We start from the raw sequence: 8666 nt of genomic DNA on the forward strand, positions 1-8666 counted from the left end.
TTACGGCGTCGCTGCGCTTCGACGGTGCTCTCAACGTCGATGTGACCGAGTTCCAGACCAACCTCGTGCCGTACCCGCGCATCCACTTTATGTTGTCGTCGTATGCACCGGTCATCTCGGCCGAGAAGGCGTACCACGAGCAGCTCTCGGTGGCCGAGATCACCAACTCGGCGTTCGAGCCGGCGTCGATGATGGCCAAGTGTGACCCGCGCCACGGCAAGTACATGGCGGCGTGTCTCATGTACCGCGGCGACGTGGTGCCCAAGGACGTGAACGCGGCCGTGGCGACGATCAAGACGAAGCGCACGATCCAGTTTGTCGACTGGTGCCCGACGGGCTTCAAGTGCGGCATCAACTACCAGCCGCCGACGGTCGTGCCGGGTGGCGATCTCGCGCGTGTCCAGCGCGCCGTGTGCATGATCTCCAACACGTCGGCCATCGCCGAGGTCTTCTCGCGCATCGATCACAAGTTCGACTTGATGTACGCCAAGCGTGCGTTCGCCCACTGGTACGTCGGTGAGGGCATGGAAGAAGGCGAGTTCTCGGAGGCGCGCGAAGATTTGGCCGCGCTCGAGAAGGACTACGAAGAAGTGTCGGCCGAGACCGCCGAGGGCGAAGGCGAGGAAGAGGAGCTCGGCGAGGAGTACTAACTAGACTGCGCCAAAAATGTAATCAACACATGTCCTCATGTTTCAATTGTGTACCCTTGTCTTTTGGTTACAACGGGATCAACACGGCGGTGCAGCAATGGCACTGCAGACTTGCGACTCATAGCCGTGACACAACAGTGAACTATCACTTTAATTGTACGTTTGGGTCAAAAGCTCAGCACCGCATCGACGTCCTCACATTGGTCCGAGTCGGCAATGTACTCGTGGGGCAGACACCCCAACTACCAACTAGTCGTCAAACAAGTCGTCGATGGATGGAGTGGCCGACAACTGGAAACATATGAAAGAGTTGTAGTCCGAAACGCGGAGCTTGAGCTGGCGTTCCGACGCGAGCTGGTGCACGAAGCCCTCGAAGGCGGTAGTATACCGTTTTTGGAGGCGCGCGATAGTATGTCATTTTGTGCGCGACAGTAACCCCTACCCGCATCAAGCGCGGCGGTGTTCGCAAGCGGTTACCGAGGCGGCGGGAGAAGACTTGCCAGGTAAGCGTATTATATTTGTGGTCATGAGCCTACAGGCATGGTTTTTCGCCTCTCAGCAACTCGATACCATCCATCGCTGAATTGGATGTATGATCGAAAACAGTATGGTAGGACTCGAGCCATTGAAACAAAGGACGATGCATGCGTCTCTTTAGCTTTCCGCGAACCAAGACCACGACGTTGTTAGTACCAACGAGCCACCCCTTTCTGCGCACACCGACGGGGCGTTCCATAAAGTCTCGAAACATCAATCGCCGTGCCAGAAATCCCGTTGACGAAGTACCACATTTGGTTCGACACCATGACGTACAAGAGCCTCACTGCCGACGCGCCCTTTTACGCGCTGATGCCCGAGTACAGCAATTTGCGCCATGTCTACGTCAAGTGCTCGCCTCTGGGTTTCCTGCCAGATTATGCCTTCAAACCAGTGTGGCTCGTGACGCCCGTGCTCTCGGGCCGCACTCGCGAGTGCGCACGCCAAACACCACACGATGCGCATACCCACCATCCAACGGAGGATCGAATTGCCGCGGAGTACCGGCCGTTTGCCACGAGCCAGAAGCAGGCCGAGTCGGGCGTCGGGACGTACCTTGGGTGGTACGTTTGCTTTGCCCACGTGGGCAAGTGGGCCTACGGTCTCGTTGTCGACTGCGTCTGGTCGACTTTGAATGGCTACAACCTTTTGGCCAAGACGTGTCGCGGCAATTGCTACGTCCCGGTCGATGATGCTACCTTGTGCGTGCTGACAATGGCGGGCTACGCGCTGCGTCCGTTCGACGACCTTCCGGTCTCGTCGCACTACGTGGCCGATGTCAAGACAGCGACAGAGTTGATTGCACTCGACTTTGTGACTCGAGACCGCCATGCGCCGCTCGACTTCTCGCAGCTGGTGTTGCCTTGCGCCCCAACGACTCCGCCCTCGGGCGACACGCTTCTTCCTTGCGTGTTCTCCGACGACACCATTGATGAGCTGACAGTTGACGGCGTACTCGACCAAGTGCACACGCACTACACCCAATGCCAGTCGCACAACATATATCTGACACGACTCACATTCAACTTCAGAGGTAAGAAGAGCATCATCCAGAATAGTCCCCGCAAAACTCACGTTGCATTTAGACATGCCGATCAAGCTGTCATCGATGGCCCCTTTCGTACCACTCTACGATAGCACCGATTTGGCCAATGTCGACGTCCCTGACCTTGGTGCAATCCAAGCTGGCGCCACTTTCGACACGAGCACTCTCCGCCGCCTCTTTGATGGGTTTGGCGATTGCCCCTCGGTCGTCTACGTGCGCAAGGAGATGCGCATGGTGTGGGATATCTTGCTGGCCAACTTATTGCCCACGAAGGCTTTGACAAAAGTCGAGGCCGCCGCCCTGCACGCTGTTCAAAATGACACCATCAAGCTCCACAGCCCCTGGCGCCTGCCAGACGCAGCGAGCATGCGCAGTGCAGTGCTCGTGGGTTCACCAGGCGTCGGCAAGTCGGTGCTCCTCGTCCTCTTTTGCGCCTATCTTGCGGTCAACCGCGACTACTACGTCTTCCTCTCGCGCGCGCTTCCCGGTGAACCCTCCTCTCCCGACGCCATCGTCTGCTTCGGCTTCTGCCACGTCACCAAGCAAACCGACTACTTGCACCAAGAGATCCTTGCGGTCTTTGACGCGTTCAAGCGCGAGGCCATCTCTCGAGGCAAGAAGCTTTTCGTTGTCGGCGACGGGTACAACCAAGACGACTTTGACACGGTGGCGCCATTGACGAGCATCTTTGGGCCCAGCGACCTGCTCTCGGTCGCTACGTACAAGAAGCGCGCCGCGCGATTGGTTGTGACAGTGCCGGCGTGGACCAAGGAGGCCCTCGAGGAGGTGGCATCCGAAAACGACAACTGCCCACGGACGGTGGGCGAGCGCCACGCAGTGTCTGGCGGCGATGTGCGCTCGTTTCCAGCACCCAATGTCGTATCCCCAAGTGCAACGCTTGAGGCGATCGAAGGCGTAGTACGTGGCAGCGCGCCAGCCATGTCTGTGGTTGCGCTGCAGCACGTGTACATTGTCGACACGGCTTTCTACGAGCACTACGTGCACCCGATCTACCGGCGGATTCTTGTTTTCTTGTAATGGGCCAACCGCATCTAGAACAAATTAGATTAGTATCGTTGGCGATGCGGAATGCCAAGGCCTCGGTGCGCCCGTCCTCATCCTCGTCTCGCTCCGAGTCATCGTCTGCGAGTAGATCCAGGTGTGCGCACAGTCGCTCCAAGCACGCTTTGCGCTGCGGAAGATGCTCATGCGCGGCCAAGACCTCTCTAACGTACACCTACGCGATATGCACCGGTGGTGATGGTGCCGTAGCAACAAATGGAGTTTGTCGTCAAGTACCTCCAGCAAGAGACATCGATTCACCGCTTGGGGTGGTGGCAGCTCCTGACGCACACGGAAAAGTACCAGCCTCGTCTTCCTCGAGTCATCGCGTGTATTCTCGGCGGCGCGTAGGCTCGCGCTGGCCCAAGAAGTCCAATTAAAGACAATCGAGAAAGGGCAGCGCGTCACGATCCTCACCCGCGCCAACAACGAAGCCAACGTCGTTTTGCGCGGCCGCGCCGAGTGCTTTGTACTGCGGATATCATGTGGTAGAGCCTCATGTGCTGTAGCTGCTCGAGTCGCAGCAGTTCAAACCCGCCATCAACAACGATGGGTTTGTCTTTGGCAATCTCAAAATCACAAACACCACGTACTCGGACGCCAACCCCGCGGGGTGGGCCGCCGCGTCGGCAGAAATGCGTCTCTGCCCTTATCAAAAGGTGGTCGACTGGGCGTATGCATATTGCCAGCTTACGAGCTACGTGCAGGTCGTGCTGGTGGGGCCCGCCGACTACTTGATCGTGACGGCCAACTTCACCATTAACGGCGCCGTGGAAAAAGTTGCCAACGTGACAAAGTAAATTCGGACCATGTGCAGCGCGTCAGTCATATCTTTCTTGCAACTAGAAACCACGGCCTCGCACGCTACGGCTTGGACGCTCTATCGCCCTTTGCCCGACTCCACACGTACGACGCAGGCTGCCACATTGTCCATCAGGGCGACGCCAAGTCGTACCTGTACTTTATCACGTCGGGCGCGTGCAAGGCTTCGTACAAGGTCCCGTCGGCGCTTGAAGGACCGAGCGACCGGTCGTTTGCGCTCGCCAATGCCAACGGCGTCGACGTCGCGCTACTGGGCCCGCAGGTTCCGTACTTGGCTTGCTCGTTGCCCCAAATGTACTCTGTTTGTCATGATGTAGTCGTACATTGGAGATATTGCCTGCCTCTTTGACTTGCCCGAACCCGTCACCGTGACTTGCCTCTCGGACGTCGACGTGGTCTACTTCAACTTGCAAGAGCTCTACGACGTGCTCAAAACCTCGGACGACTTGAAGCGCCGTGCGATCGTGTCGTTCAAACGCTTCGTTCATGGCGTGTTGGCGTGCGTAGGGCTTGTGGTCGTCGCCCACCAGACGCTCGCTTTTGTCCTCGAACGCATGGGATTCCTCCTCGGTGACAAATGGACGACCGAGTCACCAAGCTTCAACGAGCTCCATACGTTCTTGAGCCATCACACCCGTACCGCATCGATGCACTTGTACGAGGGACGAGGAGTGACGTCGGGTGCTAGTGCCCTACTTGCCGCCGTTCGAAGACGAGGCAAAGCGACTACCAAGTGCGGCCAAGAGCAGCGGCAACAACAACAGGAGCGAGACGCCGAGCGCACTCGACGCAACGCCGCGCTCGGCGATGCTGGCTGAGTTCAAGCACGTGTACGTGAACTCGAAGCTCGTCATCGGCACGGCTTTGCTTTGTAGCAACATGGCGGCGGTCGAGCCCATTGAGCCGACACGCGATATGCTCGTGGCCATGCACAGCATGCACTCGACGTTTCGAACCAAGTCGTTGGCGTCGCATGGGTACGCCTTGATGCACCCCGCCGCGCCAGCCATCCACAGCAGCGAGCTCCCGTTGCCGCCCAAGACTGCCCAGCACAGAAAACATTTTTTGTTTCCAACCATGACCAAGCAGCGCCAGTACCACGGACGGTATGATCTCTCGGTCCGTGTTCCAGCTCAGGATGCGGCGTAGAACGCTGCCGCTGATTGAAAAGTGTCAAAGCCTCGAGACCTTGTACTTGCATACACCAACCAAGTTCTGAAATGAACCTTTGGTTGTTTCCGGAAGGATGGACCAGACGTGGAGTCTTACATCTGGATCAAGGTTGATCTGGATCATACAATAGCAGTGGTCACACAGCCCTGTGTACTAGCCGACGGTCAAGCTCCTTGTCCGCACTTGAGCAATTGGAGACTGTGACTTGTGTTGATGTGCAATACGTTGATCGACATGGACATTATTGTCTTTGGCTCAGAGATCCATGCACGAAAACACTTGGGTCTCGTCGGCCAGTGCATGCTGCTCCTCGGGATGCTCGACCCAAAAAAGCCGCCAAAAAATGCGCGATGCCATCGCAATAGCAGCGTCCGTGAGCTCCGTCACGTGCAGCACTTTCCAGCGCACCGCTTGCAGTCGGCGGACCAGTGCAGACCGAAGCACTTGGCGCGCGATGGGGTTGGCCATCAGTGCCGCATCGATCCAGGCCACCCGACTTTCTTGCACTCGGAATTTAAGATCGACAAGCACGCGCTTGCGGAAACGGGCTCGCGTCTGGTATCGACGGACGGCCACCACGAGCGCTGAAATCGAAGCTTTGTGGCGCGTCGTGAGTTGGCGCATCTTGGCATCCAGCACGGCCTTGGGCCAGTTAAACGCTGCGCCGCAAAAGCAGTTGACCGAGTCGCAGCCGTCGCCCTTGACAAGCGGAAGCGCGCAGCTCGGACACGCGACAATGTCGTGAACACGGCCAAGAGCGCCCGCGACGCACTCACTGCCATGGTGGTGACCCGCAGTTTGGCACGCAAAGCACACGTCGACCGAGCAGCAGAGCGTCTGAATGAACGGGTTTTGCTGCACGAGGCGGAGAAAGAGCGCACCCTGACGCTCCTTGTCCGCCGTGATCTGCAACAGTTTCTGCTTGACATCGGTGGCGTCCTCGCCGCTAAAGGTGGCGTCCACAAGCGCGACAAGTTCCGTGACCGAGGCTTCGTGCTGGCAGAAACGACGATGGACGTCGAGGAGTGCTGGGAGGTGCAGCTCGAGCGCTGCTGGCAGCACCAACGGATCCGACGACGGCGTCGGCAACTGGCTGCGATCCGAGTGGCACGACGGACACTTCATCTTGCAGGCACCTGCGACCTTTCGGTCGTACATGGCAAGGCTCTCCAGGATGCTCGCCTTGGCTGCTTGCTTCGCGGCGGTCCAGCTAGCGACTGTGTCGCTTCCGCGAGCCTCACCATCGGATTCGATCAGTGTCTCGTTCGGCGCAGAAGGACTCGCATCGTCGAAGAGCGGGTCAAGTTGCAGCTGGAAGCGGACGGTGCTCATGGGCGTGACGCACACGGGACACGGCAGCTTGGTCAGGACGCCAAAGATCGCGTCGCGCGCTCGGACGTCCAGGAAGGCCGCGATGCACGTAGGACACAGGCGCGCCGGGCAGTCGTCGCGACAGAGACGATCGACGAGGTTCGTGCAGGCGACGTCGTCCATACACACGTCGCAGACAGCCGTGTCGGGCACGGACACTGGCGTGGACGGGCCCGACGTTCCATCCGTCGACGCCGATGATGCGCAGTCGACCTCCAAGCTCTTGACGCGGAGCGTCAGCACGTTCTCGTCCACCAAGCAGGCAAGTGCGTCCATCGTCTCGAAATCTGGAATGCTGCCGTGCCTCCGCTCCACAAAATATGGAAAGTTCCTGTGAATGATGGTTGCTAAAGGCGTGTACCTTGTTCTGCCACGTCATATGAGAGAGAGTGCTGGTCGTATATCCAAACTGGTGGCGATGGTGTGCCATCAGGCTACTACCGTGGATGATGGAAGAGCCCCAAGTGCACTAGAACCCAGTACACGTTTGCCCCAAGAAAGATGGTGAAGAAATGACCAGCGAACTCGCTGGCACTTTCGATTTGCGCTGCATGCTCCATCGGACGCTGCGAATAGAGCAACTGAAGATAAACAAGAATTGGTGCTGGGATCATATATACAGCTCTAGTACTCAAAGTCGTGAAGCTCGCTTGCACAACCGTCCAGTGTGCACTTGATCCAAGCACGAGCTAGAGAGCATCTCCGACGTCTCCAGTGAAGGCTGGTACACCGTCGAGTCCAACACTTAACTATGTGATTGAAAGTCCATGCTGCCGATCCCGTGTTTCAACAGGGCATCCCGCGACACTCGAATTGATCTATTCCTTTAACGGCAACACTACGGCGAGTGTTCTTGGCGGCAAGGCGACCTGGTGCTACCGGAAATTCACCGTATGTCGGGGGTTGGGACATCGCTATAATTAGCTGCGGCTCGCGTGGCAGTTGGCAATTAGCGATGGACTTTGAAGACTTGTTGAACGAAGTCGAGTCGGCCGTGCGCGGTACGAGCGCGCCCGTGAAGCCGGCAACATCGTCGTCGTATACATCCTCCAAGCCATCGTCGACGTACTCGGTCTCGTCGGCCTACTCAACGTCGTCGACGTACTCGGCCTCGTCGTCGTCAATGCCGAGTGCTTCCAAGCCAGCACCGTCGTCGTCGTCCAAGAGCCGCATGCAATCGGACCTCGATGATCTGCTCGACCTCGTCGCCGAGCCCGAGGTCGCGACGTACGCGAAGAAGGCGGCGCCGAGAGAGTTCCAAGCTGGCAGCTCGAAAAAGTAGCTGACGCCGCGTGTCTTAAACTCAACGCACGGCGTAGATGCACGAACGTGGCGCTGGCTGGCACAGCACTCAAGCACGGCCAGCACGTGAGCGCGGTCAACGCGGCGTACGGCCAGTGCTTTGCCACATTCGGATCTCAGCCCTCCCTTCTGGTAGTGCGTGCTCCAACCTGCGCTGCAACGACTGCGACTTTACCGTCGTTCAGTTCGCCAACACGTACCTACTGCCAAAATGTCTGTTGAATCACTGACGATAGCATCATCGCTGAATTAGGCGATGGCACGCGTCCGCCGACTACATGTTTTTTCGCGAAAATGTGCCCAACGAAGCCAAGCTCCGGGCGAAGATGGAGCCCTCGTCCGGTACCGAGAGACGCCGCTGAAGCCAGAGGTAGCGAATACTTGTGCGTAGGATGCATTGCGTACGCCTGCCAGTGCAAGTGGCTCAGCGTCTCGGACAAGACGACGCCCGAGCGCGAGCGCGTCAAGTGGTGCTGCGCCGGCCATTAGCAACCCTAATCCTCCACATATCGATCTATTCATCAAAAGGCTACAAAACTGTAGACGCTAGAAGACTAGAGATAGCAATGGACCGAGTCATGACCTACTGGGTTGGCATGAGCGTGCTCTGGTGGGAAAGCAACCTTGGGACTCTACTGGTGCCACTTCGGTCGTTGGTTCGCATGCATTCAAGTATCCTGCAAGAATCCAGTACTTCCATCATT

At 57.8% G+C, this 8666-nt stretch overlaps 5 protein-coding genes across 5 annotated transcripts; 4 read left to right on the top strand and 1 right to left on the bottom strand.

The window, feature by feature from the left end:
• The first annotated feature begins 5 nt into the window (after positions 1-5).
• Positions 6-702, top strand: SPRG_09506 (hypothetical protein). The gene has a single exon (XM_012348701.1). It carries the CDS (start codon positions 90-92, stop codon positions 648-650), a length of 561 nt encoding a protein of 186 aa, XP_012204091.1. The 5' UTR covers positions 6-89; the 3' UTR covers positions 651-702.
• A 752-nt stretch (positions 703-1454) lies between these two features.
• On the top strand, positions 1455-3270 carry SPRG_09507 (hypothetical protein; the record flags this gene model as incomplete). The annotated part of the gene is made up of 2 exons (XM_012348702.1): positions 1455-2220; positions 2273-3270. The coding sequence occupies 2 exons, from the start codon at positions 1455-1457 to the stop codon at positions 3268-3270; spliced, it is 1764 nt and encodes a 587-aa protein (XP_012204092.1).
• A 32-nt stretch (positions 3271-3302) lies between these two features.
• Positions 3303-5265, top strand: SPRG_09508 (hypothetical protein; the record flags this gene model as incomplete). The annotated part of the gene is made up of 10 exons (XM_012348703.1): positions 3303-3335; positions 3386-3463; positions 3505-3593; positions 3646-3763; positions 3804-3953; positions 4002-4090; positions 4141-4378; positions 4434-4572; positions 4624-4752; positions 4805-5265. Exons 1-10 carry the CDS (start codon positions 3315-3317, stop codon positions 5263-5265), a joined length of 1512 nt encoding a protein of 503 aa, XP_012204093.1. The 5' UTR covers positions 3303-3314.
• Positions 5266-5353: 88 nt separating this feature from the next.
• SPRG_09509 (hypothetical protein) lies at positions 5354-6936 on the bottom strand (the record flags this gene model as incomplete). The annotated part of the gene is made up of 1 exon (XM_012348704.1): positions 5354-6936. One exon carries the CDS (start codon positions 6934-6936, stop codon positions 5545-5547), a length of 1392 nt encoding a protein of 463 aa, XP_012204094.1. The 3' UTR covers positions 5354-5544.
• A 679-nt stretch (positions 6937-7615) lies between these two features.
• SPRG_09510 (hypothetical protein) lies at positions 7616-8451 on the top strand (the record flags this gene model as incomplete). The annotated part of the gene is made up of 5 exons (XM_012348705.1): positions 7616-7938; positions 7980-8048; positions 8099-8158; positions 8216-8304; positions 8354-8451. 5 exons carry the CDS (start codon positions 7616-7618, stop codon positions 8449-8451), a joined length of 639 nt encoding a protein of 212 aa, XP_012204095.1.
• Positions 8452-8666: the final 215 nt, after the last annotated feature.

This window comes from Saprolegnia parasitica, assembly GCF_000151545.1.
Source record: "Saprolegnia parasitica CBS 223.65 unplaced genomic scaffold supercont2.46, whole genome shotgun sequence".
In the NCBI taxonomy this organism is placed as follows: domain Eukaryota; phylum Oomycota; class Saprolegniomycetes; order Saprolegniales; family Saprolegniaceae; genus Saprolegnia; species Saprolegnia parasitica.